Below are 18,025 nucleotides of genomic sequence, written 5' to 3'. Positions count from 1 at the left end.
CAGCCCGTGTACCACGTGGTCTCATATTCACGTGACTAAAGCGGAAATGTGCTTCTTGCGCTCGTGTGTTCCGTACGTCAACTTCTCCACACACAGCACTGTAGTCTTCTCTAGCTAAACCATTAAACCATTAAATCATTAAGTTGTATTGGCGATGGCCGAGGAAGTGGGCTACTTGAAAGCACAGCTAAGAGAGAAAGAGAAAGAGATTGCTACTCTGAAGAATAAACTGGCCATATTCGAAAAGGTACAGTGTGTTTTGGTGACTGCCAACCTGACATGCAGTAATATTTATTTGCAATGCTGCTTGTGTATCGTCAGCCAACAATGCTAATTCAATTTCTACCGTGGGACTATCTAGTTATATTGATTGATTGTCTGTCTGTATACAGCAGCTATCGGTACGTCTCAATAAATTAGAATATCGTGGGGAAATTAATGTATATCAGTAGACGCAATTTCAAAAGTCAAACTCATATATTGATTCAGTACACACAGTAAAATAATTTTAATGATGACAGCTTAAAGCTAACGGAAACCAAAAGTTCTCAGGAAATGAGAATTTTACAAAAGAAATAATATATTGTTTTTAAATATAGAAATTAGGAAGGAATTGGTCATGTGACAAGATTTTTTTCTTTCTTTAATGAGTCTGTATGATAAATAATAGCACATAAGGTAAGGAAATTTGCGCTCTGTGAAATATTTATTGTAACTGTGCTTCCTGACAAAAAACTAAATTCAAGCCTTTTTATTTCCTTTATAAATGTTACCACTCATCTAAGGAACAATGCATTTGTGGGATGAGCATCAGAGCAAAGTATGAAAATCTCTTCTCTGTTAGTACCAAACAGCTTATTTTTCTTTTGCCATTGACTTTTGTTTTGGGCTTCTGGTGCCCCACCCAGCACGAGCACGGCCCTGCTACAGTGGTCAGTAGGTGTGTGCTCCAAGAATTGGCATGCTAAATTTGAATGATGTGGATAGTGTCTGTGCTGGTGTTCCGCAAAACCAAATTGAGGCATTGTTGGGAATGCATTTTTTAATGGGGGATGTCAGAGATAGGCCGCGATGTGTGCGTCCCAAGAAGATATTTTCCTCACCCTGTCAGCACTTCCGTACTGTAAGTTTTCTTCAGCACAGATTAGCTGTCAAGGTTTTTAGCACCGTATGGCTGACGGCTCTCTGCTCAGACAATCCTGAACAGACAGACAGCCCATCTTCAGTCTCACGGGGCTGCCAGAAGGCTTTCCATGACTGCCCTTCACTGTCATGTGCACTGGAACCTGAACATATGGAGGAATATTATGTTCACCGATGAGTCCATATTCTGCCTATAGCAATTAGATTGTAAGGTCAAAGTGTGGAGAAGATGTGGAGAATGCTATGGTGATTGCTTTTTGTTTTCTCGAAGAACAATACTTTAGTCCCAGAGCTCCATGACAGAGTGACGCCTCTTACTCCACTAAAAGGCAAAGCAGCTCTCTCCAATGAAGACATCTTGAGGTACAGCAGGCAGCTCCTCCTGCCTGAGTTGGGTGTGCAAGGTAACAATTCCTCTTGTACACTGGGTTCCAAATGATTAAGCAAATGATAGTTTTGTCAGATTTTCCTTGATACAAATGACAGTCGGCGTATTTTTCAGGTCATCAACGTTCAGAATATAATTCAAATGTTATCGAGCACACTTCCCAATGATAACAGTATTTTTTGACAAATAAAAAACTTAAAATGCACAGTTCCAAATGATTAAGCCCAACAGAGTTTCAAGACATTTGACAGGTTTTAAAGAACTGCAAATAGTAATTCCTTGAATTTGCCTCACAATTCTGTGTGGAGTTTGCATGTTCTCCCTGTGGCTGCGTGGATTTTCTCTGGGTACTCCGGTTTTCTCCCACATTCCAAAAACATGCGTGGTAGATTAATTGAAGACTCTAAATTGGCCATAGGTGTGAATGTGAGTGCGAACGGTTGTTTTTTTTTTTTTTATATGGGCCCTGCAATTGGCTGGCGACCAGTTCAGGGTGTACCTCGCTTTTCACCCAGAGTCAGCTCGGATAGGTTCCAGCACGCCCGCGACCGTAGTGAGGATAAGCATATGGAAAATGAATAAATGTATGAATTAAGTTGCAGCATTAGGAGGTCAGTGACTGAAATTAAAAGCTATTTCAATCAAAAACGTCATAACAGATCAAGTTACATTTTGACATAGGACCCTTTATTTGATAGCAGCTTCACAAATCTTATATCCATTAAATTCTTCTTGAATGTCCTCTGAAAAGTATGTGGAATTCTGACTGACCACTTTCCTCCATGGTACAAAAAGAAGAACCATGTTTTCATTAACAAAATCATCTTCAAGCATGACGAAGCATCATCGGAAAAGACATTCAAGCAGAAACTCTCCAAAAAGTCACAAGTTTAATGGATGTAAGAAGTGTGAAACTGCTATCAAATAAGAGGTAACATGTCGAAATGTAACTTGATAGCTTTTGATTTCAGTAAATATTACCTAATTCTGCAAATTCAATAACTATTTGCAGGTCTTTAAAACCTGTTAAATGTCTTAGTACTATGTTGTGCATAATAATTTGGACCCGTGCAGTTTTATTTTTTTTTTTTTTTTCAAGAAATTACTATTATCATTGGAAGTATTGTTCAAAAACATTTGAATTATATTCTGACAGTTGATAACATCAAAATTATGCCGACTGTCATTTGTATCAACTGCTGAGAAAAATATCATTTGCATAATCATCGTGAACACAGTGTACACGCCAGAGAATGAGTATTGCATGGCACAGTACACGACAGTGGCGTCTTGATTTGTCCGCAGGACAGCTAAATCTATCGAAGACATCCGTACTGGTTGTGGGTTGTGGAGGACTGGGCTGTCCTTTGGCTCAGTATCTAGCAGCATCAGGCATAGGTAGGTAATTGACTTGCAAATTAAAATTGTAATATTATATGTACAAACCCCAATTCCAATGAAGCTGGGACGTTGTGTAAAACCTAACTGAAAACAGAATACAATGAGTTTCAAGTCCCTTTCAACCTATATTCAGTTGAATACACCACAAAGACAAGATATTTAATGTTCAAAGGCGGCACTGCATTAAAAACCGGCATCATTGTGTAAAGGACATTGCCACGGTAGCTTAGGAACACTTCAGAAAACAATTGTCAGTTAACACAGTTCGTTGCAACATCTACAAATGCAGGTTAAAAACTCTACCATGCAAAGTGAAATCCATATAGTACATCAACAACTTTGAGAAACAGCGCCGGCTGCTCTGGCCCAGAGCTCATCTGAGATGGACTGAACGCAACATATGCCATTAAAGCAACATATTTTTCAGGGACGCCCCTGCTTATTTCAGCAAGACAATACCAAGCCATATTCTGCCCTCGTTCCAACGGCGTGGGGTCGTAGTAAAAGAGTGTGAGTACTAGAATGGCCTGACAGCAGTCCACACCTATCCCATTGAAAATATGCGGCCCATTACAAAGTACAAAATACGACAACGGAGACCCCAGACGGTTGAGCAACTGAAGTTCTACATCAAGCAAGAATGGGAAAGAATTCACCTATTAAGCTTCGGCAGTTAGTGTCCTCAGTTCCCAAGCGCTTATTGAATGTTGTTAAAAGGAAAGGTGATATAAACATGGCCCTGTAAACATGCCCCTGTCCAAAAAAAATGCTGCAGGCATCCAATTAAAAAATTTGAAAATATTTGCAAAAACAAACCCTAATGTTAATCAGTTCCAACATTAAATATCTTGTCTTTGTAGTGTGTTCAAGTGAATATATAGTAGGTTGAAAAGGATTAACAAATCATTGTATTCTGTTTTTATTTGTTTTGCACCGCATATATATATATACACACACATATGTCTCTGAGTATTTTTAATTTTATCTTCTTTTGTTTTTGTTTTTTTTAACTTGAAAAAAATAACCCACATGTAATTCCTTTTGATGCTGAGCTAAACTCCTGATGATCTTGTGCAGTATGCTGACATCTTGTGTAACAGCATGCGTTACAAGTTGTGAAATGTAAAAACCTTGATGTCATTTTTTAATTTAGAGGTGTATTTTATTGACAATTTGACCCCATAGCTTTTGGCTTTTAGGTTTCCACTGCAATTGAATTAAAGTTGGAAATACATTTATGCACAGCAGATGTCATTCTATTTTACATGGTTTTCTATTGCTGTTAGGATTTGGCATTGATTTATTCCATCCGTGTTTCTCCGCAGGGCGTCTTGGTCTACTGGACTATGATGAGGTCGAGATCAGTAATCTGCATAGACAAGTGCTACATGGCGAGGAGAACCAGGGTCAGGCTAAAGCTCTGTCTGCAGCCAATGCAGTTAGAAGGTGATGTTTGCGCCCTACGCAGTCACGTTTATGTCAAAATCACATTTATTTCCGCTATTTTATATGGATTTTGCACCTAATGCACAGTAAATTAAAACTCTGAAAAATCTAGACTTCAAAAACTCAAATCTCAAATAAGGAAGTTGCTATTTTGGTAATATTATTAGTAAACATTCCATAATTCGGAAAATTGTGTAATTGAACTGCTGTTTCTGAGCCTGATGGTTGCAGTGTAATGTATTCAGGCGCTTTCCAGTCTCACCACAGGTTATATTTAGGTGTGTGTTTGACTCCAGTCTGCAAATATTGTGTAAACATGTTGTTTCAGAGGCAGTTTCTTTTGGTGCCTCTTGCCCCCACTGTGGTTAGTATGCACATGGGTTGGCATTCGCCACACGAGGGTACCATTTTACCACTGCGAACTCACACTGACAGCAGTTCACATTTACAGTAGGACCTGTAAGGTTGAACAACGTTTCAAGATGTGGTTTGATGTCAGATTTGGTCCAATTTTGAAATCATTTCCTACAGGTAATGATGGAACGTGAACTAATCCATTCCAGTATCAACGTAAACCATGTATTAACTGTGCAGGCATTTTAAAAGTAAAGTTTTTCCATTCTTAACTGCCACACAAGTGCAAAAAGAAGATAATCACTGTTCAAATTAGTGGTGGGAGATCAGGGCCAGTAAAGCCTGCCTTCTGTGCTGGCCTAAACACTATCAGAATCACTGCCCTACTGTGCATTTACAACATAAACTATAATATTTGTTTCATAAAATAGACAACATTTTTATACCAACGGTCTATTCTCTTCATTTCGTAGTGTTTTTCTTGGCTGCATATGCCTATGGATGTATGTGGATGTTAGATTATTATTATTATTATGATTCTTTTTAATCTCCAATCATATTTCAGCCTGTGTTGCAATGTCAATCTAATCTGTGCAGTGCCTTCAGAATCAACAGTGCTATCTGATGTAATTTAAACAATGGGACTGCTTCTTTAACAAATAAAATAATTGAATTTGTCCTCACTCGGCCAGCAAGGGCCAGCGAACTGGCCCTCGATGACATCAGGATCTTTCCGTCCGTTTCCGTTTTTTTCCTAATTGTATAACCTCAGGGGGCCTTTGACTTTAGAGCTTTCACTGCACTTTGTTGATTGATGTATATGAAATGTAGTATGTGACGAGAGATTAATAGAATTTGTTAATTTTCTGTTCATTTGTACTTTTCATTGTAATCTTTCAGGTTGAACTCAACAGTAGAGTGTATCCCTTACCACCTACAGCTTTCACCTGAGAACGCCTTGCAACTCATTCAGCAGTATCCTGTTCACTCGAGTTTTGGTTGTCTTGGAAATTTAAAGGGGGCTTATGAGGATAAGCGGTACAGAAAATGGATGGATGGATATTTGGCCAAACCAACTTTTTCTAATATTTGGGATGTAAATATTGGCTCTATGGTGGCTCAGTAAACACGTGGAATATGGATACAAATCGTCCATGCATTCCTGAGCTCGAGACGTTTTTTTGCAGAGAGTCCTGAGGTCAGGTCATTAGAATTTCTCGAGTTTATCTACGTCAATAGCGAAGATCTGTGCCTTGCCTTTCCGCTCCCGAGCCGGCGCTGTCAACAAAACAAACGTGTGCGCTCTCAAATGGGTCTTCTACCCTGAGGCAACTAATCAGTGGAAAGCCAAATATGGACAAAGCGGATGGCAAACTCGGTCAAAACCAAGGTGTTTTTTGGAATGAAATTGACACTTTCATACGAAGTCCATGTTAGAGAGTCACTCTATGGAGGCCTCACTAGCCAAAATACCTTTGAAAGATAAGAAAGAGTATTGCTTACATGCCTTGACTTCATGGACTTCATATATGACATTGTGGCTGATTGTTCAGACAATGTTCCTACTCGTTATCTTGTGAATGATACCTGTGTGCTGAGTGGCAAGCCTCTCGTATCAGCGAGTGCCCTCAGAATGGAGGGACAGGTAAAAACATTTTCATCTTGCAAATCGCACCGGCATCACCATCCTTCACAGCCTTTCAATTTTGTGTTTGCTTGTGTCCGTAGTTGACCGTATATAACTATGATGGAGGGCCTTGCTACAGATGCCTCTACCCAGTACCTCCACCCCCAGAGACAGTGACAAACTGTTCTGATGGAGGGGTGTTAGGAGTGGGTAAGTCGAGCCTCATTCCCAGAACCCATTAACTATGTAGACTCGTCTTTCTCCAGCGTCTCCAGCCTGTTAAACGTTGGTTGCTAGTAAAATGTTCCACTTATCCTTTAAGTTCCAGGCATAATGGGCTGCTTTCAAGCATTGGAGGTCCTCAAGATAGCCTCTGGACATGGCTGTATCTAAACTCTGGCATAACATACTGTTGTTGTTGTACCTTTCAGACTTCATCTGTGAAATATTTAACTGTCGGAAATTTAGGAATCCTAACAAATGCTGGATGAGGATCATTAATTTGCCTTATTGGTCAAAGTAGATATTTGTTCTGTGTCACAAATGAATATGAAATTACTTCCCATGAGCATTTTCTATTTGTATGTCCTTTTATTCTTGCTTTCTATCAGCGATACAGTACAGTTGGAAGTGGAACTAATTGTTCTCAACATGACGTTACATAAGACACACCTGCCGGAATAGCACAACGAAGGCAGTGTTGAGTATTCATGCAAAATTACTATTAACGTAAGATATGCAGAAAAAAAAATCATAATAATAAGCGCCCTTAAAGTCATCGAAAACATTTAAATTTGTGGAGGCAGCAGTTCATGCACTACACTGTGTTTCTGGTGCATGGGCTTTGCCAAACACTGGAACTTCGGCCAGCCTCGCTTTCAACTCATTGATGGAGAAAATTGGTGTGAAGGTACGGTAGTTATTATGTAAATTAGCCCATTGTTGCATAACAGTGCATTGGTAGTGCGGAGGCACTCAGATACATTTTGAGAAATAGGTAGCTATTTCACACTTGATGGGTGGGGAGGCACTTCAGAGACCCATTTGCATACAATTAATGAAAAGTCAATTTATCCCCTTTCAGGTGTGACAATTAAGACATCTTGTGAAATTGTGGCCACAATTTGAGGAAAATGCTAAGTTGCTTGTGCCTAGTAACTGAAACAGAAATGAAATGTATTTTTACATGACAAAGCGTTTTACTTAACCACACATGCCAGCTTCCTGTGGCCAGCAGCTGGTGATGTTTGACGCTCAAAGGGCCAAGGTCAAGTCCATCAGGTTGCGGCCCAAACATTCGGGATGTGTAGTGTGTGGGGAAAAGCCCAGCGTAACTCAGTTAGTCGACTATGAAGCCTTCTGTGGGTCTGCTGCAACAGATAAGGTTGACTTTGATGTGAAACATTGTTTTATATAAAATAATCAATTGTGGTTGTTAATTTGATATATTGTATAATTTTGTTGTGTGTTCAGTGTCACAGACTCAACCTCCTGTCCAGTGATCAGAGGATCTCAGTGCAGGTGGGGAACCTTTTGGCCGTTACATCCCCCTGTATTAAGTGCTGTTTCTTCAACCATTACTAGTACTGTTCTCCCAGAATTTATGAAAATTGATAAACTGATTGTATCACAGCACTCATAGGAAACCTTAAATGCGCTAGTAAATGTTCTACAGAAAAGAATAACACACTGTGTTTGGCATGCATAATGCTGCATGTGGGTTGCGCATACACATGACTGCACAATCTGAGTTTTTAAACGGTCATTAAGTGCAGAGATAGAGATCACTGTTGAATTGAATTTGTGTCATGGCTCCATTAAGAAGTAGTTTTGATTCAAATGATTTTAGGAAAAGCAGTTAAAATAATTAGAACATGCTACAACTCAAACCTGAGCAATACTTGCAAGCCATTAACATTTCCGTATTTAACTATGAGATATAAATCCATTTTCCTTAAGCTAAAACCACGCCGTCATTAATCACTTGGTTAATGTTACATGCATTCAGGAGACTGTATCATTGTAATTCCAGGATTACAAATCCATTGTTGACGATGCAGAGCCCCATCTCCTGTTAGATGTGCGCCCTCTTGTGGAGGTGGACATATGCCATTTACCCAGCTCGCTCAGTATCCTTTCGGTGACTGGAGACATAACATAAAACAGTCTGATGTGACCGGATGGAGCCCATTTTCTCCTAACATTGTTGCCAGACATACCACTCTCAAGTTTAGAAAAGAGGAAGCGCGAACATATGCAATTACTTGAGGACCGCATCGGCCAATTGAAACAGCAGATAGTTGGTGTCTGCTGGCCTCCAGGTAACATAACAAAATGACGGCTTTATCTGCACGTCGTCTGAAACTAACCATATTCACAGTCTGCTGTGTGCTTTCCCACTGCTAGGCTGGCTGCACGTTTTGGAACGCTAGCAGATTGCAATGGGGTTGCCAGGTGACCCCTTTTCCAAAACAAGTATGGCCAACCTGAGCAGCTGGTTGGCTTTAGAGGACTGAATATTAAAAACAACAACAACAACACTATTTTGACTCAGTTTTAACTACTTTAACAATGAGATAAATTTTACTGTGCAGATTTTGTGCTAGTGCACACTACACTCATTTGTCACATACTGTATTGCATTAAACTATATATAACAATAGTGTTGACCGGACACTGAAATAATTGTGAATCAGTGCTTGAAAAAATGGCAATACTGCAATTAAAAACTGCAGTTACCTCATGGGATAGTGGCACTCATACAGTACGTACATAAACAGTTGTTTTTAGCCGTTTGTTTGGTCTGCATCATAACACGTAACTTATAGTTCTCCCCAAAACATGGGAAATACGGACCATGCAGCAAAAACAGCATCCTTTGCTTGAATACAATCTGTATACAAACTGCATGTTGTCCCCTGTAGTTCTTATATAGAGCCACAGGAATGTGATTCATTCACCAAAAAGGATCTTTGTGGTTTCTTGCAGTTTATGTGATTTGTAAGCTGGGCAACGACTCTCAGAAGGCTGTGCGGATTCTAGGGGAGATGAGTGGATCAGAAGTGGACAATATCGCAGTGAAAGACATCTGTGGAGGCCTGATGGCGTGGGCGCAGAGGATAGACCCCGCATTCCCACAATATTAACATCATGTTACCTTCTATCTATGTTTTCTGAAAAATAAACGTCATCTTTTTATTATTAGTCTTTGTGTTATTTGTCATCCTTTAAAGAGGTCAGAGTGAGACCAGCAGTGAAACCGTTTATTGACTTGGAGGGTGGATGGGGGGGAATGCAGACTGGCAGTTAGATAACATGCATTCTTGAACAATAAGGGCCCACTTGTCTTTAAATTTCCCTTTCTGAACATCGCTTTATTTAATACATTCAAATTCTATACGTACACGTGTTGCCATAATCCACCACCACCACCATCCTGACCCCCTCAATTCTGTGCAATCTCAAGAGATAGAAAATGACTGCTACTCATCCGAGTAATGCTAAATTAATGCACTTAAGTAATGGTGACGCCTGCTCTGAGCCCCTCGGTGACTGTTATATTTTTTTATTAGTGTGTTATGAACTACTCCAGGTCGCGTAAAACATTTTTCCACTCGAAATGGGTAAATTGAACTAACGGAAAAGGTTTGCGCATGCGCGGTACAGTTTGTTCCTCAGTGGCGCCATTGTTTCACTGGGTTTGTAGTCAGGAATTTTGCAGTCTAAACGTGAGGTCTATTGTGGGTACGCTACAGAACGACTACAACTCCCAGCGAGCATCACTACACTACCTTCCCCTCTAGTGGCGCAAGAGGAGTCGTCACAGCTGGAACGATAATAAGATGCGCATGAATTTACTACAGTATCTAAAACAACGATAGGAGACAAATAAATGGACGGTTCGGTTGGTCAAAGCAAGCGTTTACACGAGCTTTTGTTTTGTTGTTTGTTTCATTTAAATTGGGCTTTTCTCGAAGACTTTCGACCAAGTGCAAGTTAAACTTGAGACGCCGCTTTCCGCAGTTGATGGAGATTCAAAGTTTGTTCGGTCCACTCGCATTGGAAAGAAATGCGTCCTTCGTTGACTGTGAAGGTAAAAGCTAAGCTTTTTCAACAACATCCAAGGAGACGGCTGTCTTCGGAACGGCAAACAGAAAGTTCCACCGAAGCGAAACGTCCCCTTGACGTCCATACGCAAGCTTGTGTAATTTACGTTGTTATTGTGTGCTCTCGGTTTGTGTTCTGCCAGCATATCAATCGAAGGTGGGACGATTACCGTCTCCAAGACTTAATTTCAGACCTAAATGTCGGAAATATGTTTTTCCGTATACCTTAACGTACGTTACTATTGGTTTCATTCATGCTAAACGGTCCGAAACTCACCAGACGTTTAAAAAGTTGACATTCACGATAACGTATTTAATTGCAGTGGGTATAATCTAGCCATTTTAGTGTGGAGAGCTTCAAGAAATACCTTTTAGGTCGAACCAGTGAATATATATTTATGAAAACAATCTAATGAACTAAGCAAAGCAAACCAAATTTATTTATATAGCGCATTTCATACACAAGGTAACTCCAATGTGTTTTACATGATTAAAAGCATATTAAAAAAAAGGAAAAAAACAGCTGATAAACATTTAAAACAAAGAGAAAAAAAATACAATTAAAACAGCGTACAGTGCAAGAAATATCATTTAAAAGTGGAAATGCTCTAAAAAGCATGGGAAAAAAAGTTTTTAATCTGGATTTAAAAAATGCACACTTGGGGCGGACGTCACTTCTGTTGGCAATTTATTCCGTTTGTGTGCAGCATAATACCTAAATGCTGCTTCACCGTGTTTGCTTTGGACTCTGTGCTCCACTATTTGACCTGAGTCTGTCGATCTCAGAGCCCTACTGGGTTTAGATACCATTAGCATTTCATTCATCTATTCAGGACCTAAACCGTTTAGTGATTTCTAGACCAGTAGCAGAACTTTAAAATCTATTCTACAGCTGGCTGGAAGACAGTGTAAAGACTTTAGAATTGGAGTAATATGCTCTGACCTCTTTGTTTTGGTCAGAACCCGAGCTGCAGCTTTCTGAATGAGCTGCAGCTGTTTAATGCTCTTTTTAGGGAGTCCAGTCAGAAGACCATTACATTAGTCAAGTCTACTTGAGATAAAAGCATGGATGAGCTTCTCCTGGTCTGCTTGACACATGCAAACCTTCTCTCTTGATATGTTCTTCAGATGGTAGAAGGCAGTTTTAGTAATTGATTTGATATGACTGTTGAAAGTCAGGTTAGAATCTGTCAGAACACCAAGGTTTCGGATTTGGTCTTTGGTTTTTAAAGAGAGTGACTCCAGGTATTTACGAACAGCAATCCTCTTTTCTTTATTGCCAAAAACAATCATCTCAGTTTAGTTGTGGTTTAATTGAAGAAAATCTTGGCTCATCCAGTTATTTATCTGTTATAGACAGTGACACATCTCAATTGAACTGTAGTCATCTGGAGACACTGCTAGATATATCTGTGTGTCATCTGCATAGCTATGATAGTCAAAATTAAAGTTCTGAAGAATTTGACCCAAGGGTAGCATATACAGGCCGAACAGGAGGGGCCAAGAACTGCCCCTTGAGGGACCCCATGGGTCATTGCCATTCGATGAGATTGAACACTTCCAATGGTTACAAAATAACTTCTTTCCTCAAGGTAGGAACTGAACGTTTTAAGGACTGTTCCATTTAGTCCTACCCATGTTTCCAACCACTTCAGCAGGATATTATGATCTACCGTATAAAGCCGCACTGAGGTCCAACAAGACCAAAATTTACACCTTTCCCGAGTCAGTATTCAACCTTAAATCATTTAGCACATTGATAAGAGAAGATTCTGTACTGTGATAAGTTTGGAACCCTAATTGAAATTTGTCAAAAAGTCCGTTTAGGTTCAAGAAATTGCGAAGTTGATTAAAAATAACTTTCTCAACAATCTTGGCTATAAAAGGGAAAGTTGAGATGGTTCTATAGCTTGCTAACATGGAAGCGTCCAGTGTTCTATTTTTTAGCAGAGGCTTAATGACTTTAAGAGCTTTAGGAGACTCGCCTGACTGAAGTGAGAAATTGATAATTTGGTGCAAATCAGTGAGCACAGACTTCTCAATAGCTTTGAAAAAGTCAGATGGTATTGAGTCAAGACAGCTCGTTGATGGGTTCAGCTGCTGAACCGTTTTCTCTACAGTTTTTTGGTCAACTGCATCAAATTCTGACATGGTAGAGTTTTTCCTGGGTGGCTTCAGATGTAATATAATTTTATCATTTAAAGTAAGTAAGCAATAATGTTCTACGGTAGTGGTGCTCAAACATTTTACACCAAGTACTACGTAAAAAAACAATGCTTGTTGTTGTTTCTGCATCTGCTTGTTTAGGAAAAAAAAAAGAAAAGAAAAGACTGGCCTTTCCATCCTATTTTTTTTTTTTTTTTTTGGGAGAGTGTCATTTTTTTTTCCAAATGTTGTCTTTCTTTATCTGTCATTTTTCTAACTTTCTCCCTTTCTACGTCTTTAGTCTGTGCGCAATCAGTGATTACCACCTGAAATGCAGACTTGATTGTCTGAGTAAGGTCACATGGGATGGTTTAACGTCCATGGAATTGGTCTGTATGGTTCTTCACGATCGTAAAGGCTGTAATGCTGCGCCTCTTAGAATCTAAAGGAAACCTGACATTTTGGAACAAAAATGACCTGCCGTTCAAAGACGCCGGAATGAGTGCATTTACAAAAACGTTCATCAGGCGAAATACGCTACATTCAGTTCATGTTCGCCCTACATATGAACGAGTTCATGAACTTAATTGACTTCGTTCAGGTACAACACTGCGCATACCACACTGAGGTTAAGCACTGGGGAATACAAGTGTGCACGTATGCACTAATCTTTTTATTGCAGGGTCGTTTTTGGTATTTAAGTTGCATAATACTAAATGTGCAAAATTATTTGGGCTAAGAAATGGAAAGAACCCTGAAATAGTTATTTTATTTTAAATTTTAGTAAGTGCAGCTCCTCGCTTTGTTCATATTACAAATGCGTGTATGTTTGTGGTTTTGGTGACAGGCTTCCTGTGGTCAGAGTGGATCAGTGACTTCAATAAAGGCAAGGGGCACCACTTCAAGATATGACATTTGTTGCAGTGATATTCCAGAGACTTACTCCATCTTGTTTTGCCATCTTGTGAACAAGGGTGTGACCTCAGTTGGGACCAGCGGCTTGCCCCCTTATTTGTAAATCCGAGGTGACACAGTGGGAAACCATACAATGCTAACTCACTAAAACTCAGGAGTACTGAAGATATTCCTTGCCGTAGATCCTGTCACTGAACCGTCCAGTATTCAGCGTTACACGTCGCCATTGGAAAAAAGCCAATGTCTGCCTCCTCTCCCCCGTTCTTACCTCGAGCCTTCCTCCACTCTCTCCATCCGCACCACCCGACCTTGCCAACTGCTTTGTCCCCATCGTCGGCTGGAGCGCTCTACACGCGACTGTCCAACGGAAACCACAGTGTCCCCAGCCCCACCAACTCCCGTAGCTCTTTCCATGGGGTGTCTTTCCTGCTGCAAATTGGGTTGACCAGAGAGACAGTGAACCTGGAGGGTAATGACCTATCACTGTCCGCTGTAAAGGACCTGGTGTGCTCTATAGTGGACCAGAAGGTAAGAATCTCAACTAAAACTTGTTTTCTTGTTATTTACACTGTTTGTATAATACCCATGTCTGACATCTTCTGAAGTTAAAAGCTCTTCACAAACACATTCATACCCACTACAATTTAAGCAGCTATTCTGAAGGCAGTAGTGGACCAGCATGCTGCATCAGCAACTGACCATATTCATCTATTGAGGTGTTCCAAAACAAACATCTGGGCCTCCTGCCCTGAAACTGACACAGCAGAAGCACACACACGATAGCAATGGTGGACCTGTCTGGTAAAATGCAATGGTCCTCGAAGTTACACAAACATGCTTAATCGCTACTCTGTGGTTTTAGCTTTGATGCCCTTAGCTTCGAAAGCGCAAGTTTAGCCTTCGTTACTGACGGAAATAATTGTCTATTTTTTCACTGTACTATCTCATTTTAGATTGTATGCGCTGCAGTGTCACCAATTTTGTTAGCCTGATCATGCCTCTTTTGTAAGTGTACAGTAACTTTGACAGATAGCATACATATTATTCACAGTTAACTATGTTCAAAAGTATTCCTCTGTAACATTTAAATTATAATGCAGATGTACGATTCCAAGAGCAAATGAGCATGTTTTATCAGTGTACAACCAGTGAAAATAGTGTTACTTGTTTATCGATCGTTTTTTTAACGAGAATGCAAAATGAAAGCAAAAATCAGAATTCTATTAGGTTAAGGAGGTTTCAAAACAGAAATGTTTTTGCAACCTTTTCATTTTTGTAACTGTCATTCGTTGAAAGCAGTTGACTTCTTTAAGCCTGGGAAGTGCGTATCGTCACGCGAACACTAAACAAAACCGTCTGTGCGGCATACATTCCGTTCGTCTTGATTATTATTATTGATGTAATTTTATTGTTGCTTCAGCTATATTGTACAGAAAATGTGCGTACCTCTCTTGTTGCTAGGCTACCAACATCCACGTTCCATTTACAGTCTATGGTCATTATCACACTGTTCCTTCTTTGTAGTGCGAATGGTTGTTAGTTTATATATGCCCTGCGATTGGCTGGGGACCAGTTCAGGGTGTACCCCGCCTCTCGCCCGAAAGATAGCTGCGATAGGCTCCAGCACGCCCACGACCCCGGTAAGGATAAGCGATGCGGAAAATGGATGGATGGATGGAAAGTTTAGTTCTTTCTTTTGATGCTTACTCAGCTGATGTCCCACTTTTTGTGCCTTTTTGAGGCACATTTTAAAACACAAAAAAACAAAAGATTTTTGTAAATGTAATAAAAAAATCAAATCATACTGAAACAGTTCCAGCAAAAAGGTTGGAGCAGGAGCTTACTTACCACTATCGGAGCCTTGACATATAACTTCAGTTGCTAAACAGTGTGTGTTTCTGTCTACATAGGTTCATCATGAATGCTTCTTTGCATTGTGTCGTTATCCAGAAAATCAGTGTGTAAGCCTATATATTCCCACATTTTTTTTTTTTTGCATTCTTGAAAATGTTGTTTGGCATTTTTAATCTGTCAATCTTAACAATTGATTTCAGTTACAAAAATTGTGACTATGTGGTGGTTTTGAACTAAAAGCAGTTAATTGCCCTAATCCAGTAAAACAAAGTCAATTGCTGCACACAACAAACAACACTTTGTGCACTGTTTAATTGCCAATTCATTTGAATTCAAATGCATATTTCAAATATCCAGTGTACAAGAGTCCCCAGCCCCCTACTCATGTTATTGTGCCATTGTCCTGCTTAAGTCAATTTTTAGTGGAATTAAGGGTCTGTTTAATGAAAGTGCATCCACACATTTATTTTTGCTTGTGTATAATTATGATTACAGTTCTGTACAGCATTTGGAACTGTAATTATCATGGCCTGTAGAAATGGAGGGTGATTAAACAGTGCACTTCAATCAGCTGCTGAGACCTCAGCATTTTGGAAGGTCACTGTTATTTTATGGTGATTGATCAAAGTGAGGAAAAGTAAATGTGCAGCAAACTTCATGAGCATGGGGTTGATCCATCCATCCATCCATTTTCCATACCGCTTATCCTCACTCGGGTCGCGGGCGTGCTGGAGCCTATCCCAGCTATCTTTGGGCGAGAGGTGGGGTACACTCTTAACTGGTCGACAACCAACCGCAGGACACATATAAACAAACAACCATTCGCACTCACATCCACACCTACAGGCAATTTAGAGTCTTCAATCAACCTACCATGCATGTTTTTGGGATGTGGGAGGAAACCGGAGTACCCGGAGAAAACCCACGCAGGCACGGGGAGAATATGCAAAGTCCACACAGGCGAGGCCGGATTTGAACCCGGGTACTCGGAACTGTGAGGCAGATATGCTAACCAGTCGCCCACCGTGCCGCCCATGGGGATGATATTAAGGCTAATTGTATTGAGTCTGATTTATATCACAGTTAATATTTTTTCAGGTTGTATTCATTGGTTAGTTATGTATTGGTTTGTTTGCATGTACTGTACATGGTTTCCGTATATCATCTGGTCATCATTACTGTAAATGGCAGTACCTCTTAACATGTAGAATCTTTATACTTTCTGGGTTGGTGTTTATGATTTTGAGGCAAAACTATGCTTCCAATTTGGTGGAACAACTTGGGAAAGCCCCTTTTCTCTTCCAGCGTGACTTTGTCCCAGTGTAAGAAAGGTCAAGAAAGATTTCATTTAGTCCAGAAGAGCTGACAGACTAACCCGAGTTTTAAAAAAAAAAAAAATAATATTGAATACAGTATGGCCTCATGTCCCATGTATAGTGTATGTATGTGCACCAGGACACAGTATACACATTTATCAGTGGTGGAACCAAGTCATTGCTTTGCAATAGACTTTACAGCGATCTGATCGGCGTTATCGGTATCGGCCGATAATTAGCATTTTATGCTGATCGGCTTTCTCGTCATAAGTCACCGATCCGATCAATGACTTCATCGATCGGCTCCGCACAAGACATTTAACTCCTCGTCTTCGTCGCGTATGAATCCAAAAGCTAGTTTATTTTTAGCCAGTCACCTGTCTTGTTGCGCAGTCCTGTAACTATCTGACCGCCAATAAAGTTTTTTCAATCTTGTCGGTAAAAAAACATGTCGTCAGTGTGGGACTATTTTGCAGTGTCTCAGACAAACAACACGTAGGTTATTTGCAGTCTGTGCACAACTGAAGTACGATGGGGAACGTCATCTATATGCTTAAACACAACAAATTTGATCGAGCACCTAAAATGTACACGAGGAGCATGCTGCGTTCAAGCAACGCAGTGGGGGAGGGGGGGAGACTCGAACTCTGGACAACACCCGTCCATATAGCTGGGACAGTGATAAAGTTAGAGTAAGCATGTCATTAACAGTATTTATTAAAGTAATTTAATTGTAATAAAGTAATTTAATTACAGTAAGTTCGCACCCATTATTTCTGTCAGTAGTAATGTTTAGGCTTTAGACGTTCAGGATTTTTGGGACCGATCAGCGAGTTTAAAAAAACGATAACCGATCCGATCACAAGATGGAGGAATGTGTCTATTTAAATGACCTGTTCATTTACTGTATATACTTGTGTACTTAATTGCTCAAAAAATTATATTTACAATAAATGTATCTTTGTTCCTCTATTTATGCCATTGAGGCATTGTGACAGACGGAACAAATGAATGGTCTTCTATTAGATGGCAGGAAGTAAATACAGTAATTAATGTATCCACATTTTGTGACATTTTTGTTTGTTGGTGTGCCGTGAGATTTTTCAATTGTAAAATATGTTCCTTGCCTCCATAAAAGTTGGAAATCACTGCTCTAGTCACATCGTGTCAGGTCAAACCAACATTACATGACAGAAATAATGGGTGCTAACTTACTGTAATTAAATGACTTTATTTTGAATTAAATTACTTCACCCACACCGAAACCTTAGACCATGATTCGACAGAACGGCGGCATGTTTACGTCCAACCGTTTGTGCTACCGCGAGCT

The 18,025-nt window shown here is 39.9% G+C and overlaps 2 protein-coding genes across 7 annotated transcripts in view; both read left to right on the top strand.

Annotated features, from left to right (window-relative positions):
- Positions 1-5: 5 nt before the first annotated feature.
- Positions 6-9,563, top strand: mocs3 (molybdenum cofactor synthesis 3). Of its 2 annotated transcripts, none has more exons than XM_061794292.1 (13): positions 6-247; positions 1,415-1,547; positions 2,837-2,929; positions 4,258-4,378; positions 5,633-5,707; positions 6,260-6,377; positions 6,461-6,569; positions 6,682-6,744; positions 7,580-7,743; positions 7,833-7,880; positions 8,392-8,488; positions 8,573-8,680; positions 9,348-9,563. In XM_061794292.1, the coding sequence occupies exons 1-13, from the start codon at positions 155-157 to the stop codon at positions 9,503-9,505; spliced, it is 1,380 nt and encodes a 459-aa protein (XP_061650276.1). In that variant the 5' UTR covers positions 6-154; the 3' UTR covers positions 9,506-9,563. The 2 variants fall into 2 exon arrangements, with proteins under 2 accessions (XP_061650276.1, XP_061650277.1); XM_061794293.1 differs by having other exon boundaries at positions 8,766-9,563.
- Positions 9,564-10,143: 580 nt separating this feature from the next.
- prkd3 (protein kinase D3) overlaps positions 10,144-18,025 on the top strand; it is a 58,461-nt gene continuing 50,579 nt past the window's right edge. For 2 of the 5 annotated variants that reach the window (XM_061794921.1, XM_061794920.1), the window contains exons 1-2: positions 10,144-10,452; positions 13,458-14,053. In XM_061794921.1, the coding sequence (XP_061650905.1) occupies positions 13,766-14,053 (288 nt within the window). In that variant the 5' untranslated portion in view covers positions 10,144-10,452; positions 13,458-13,765. Of the gene's footprint in view, positions 10,453-13,457; positions 14,054-18,025 lie in introns of those variants that run through there. The other 3 variants (XM_061794927.1, XM_061794923.1, XM_061794924.1) reach the window with 2 other exon arrangements.

This window comes from Phyllopteryx taeniolatus, chromosome 13, assembly GCF_024500385.1.
Source record: "Phyllopteryx taeniolatus isolate TA_2022b chromosome 13, UOR_Ptae_1.2, whole genome shotgun sequence".
NCBI lineage: Eukaryota > Metazoa > Chordata > Actinopteri > Syngnathiformes > Syngnathidae > Phyllopteryx > Phyllopteryx taeniolatus.
The sequence above is the reverse complement of the archived record's forward strand: the minus strand, read 5'-3'. Positions and strand labels throughout refer to the sequence as shown.

Coding starts and splice junctions, on each gene's coding strand:
- mocs3 (XM_061794292.1), top strand. CDS start 155: ATGGCCGAGGAAGTGGGCTACTTGAAAGCACAGCTAAGAGAGAAAGAG. Junction 4,379..5,632: donor GCAGCCAATGCAGTTAGAAG/GTGATGTTTGCG, acceptor GTAATCTTTCAG/GTTGAACTCAACAGTAGAGT. Junction 6,570..6,681: donor TGGAGGGGTGTTAGGAGTGG/GTAAGTCGAGCC, acceptor TTATCCTTTAAG/TTCCAGGCATAATGGGCTGC.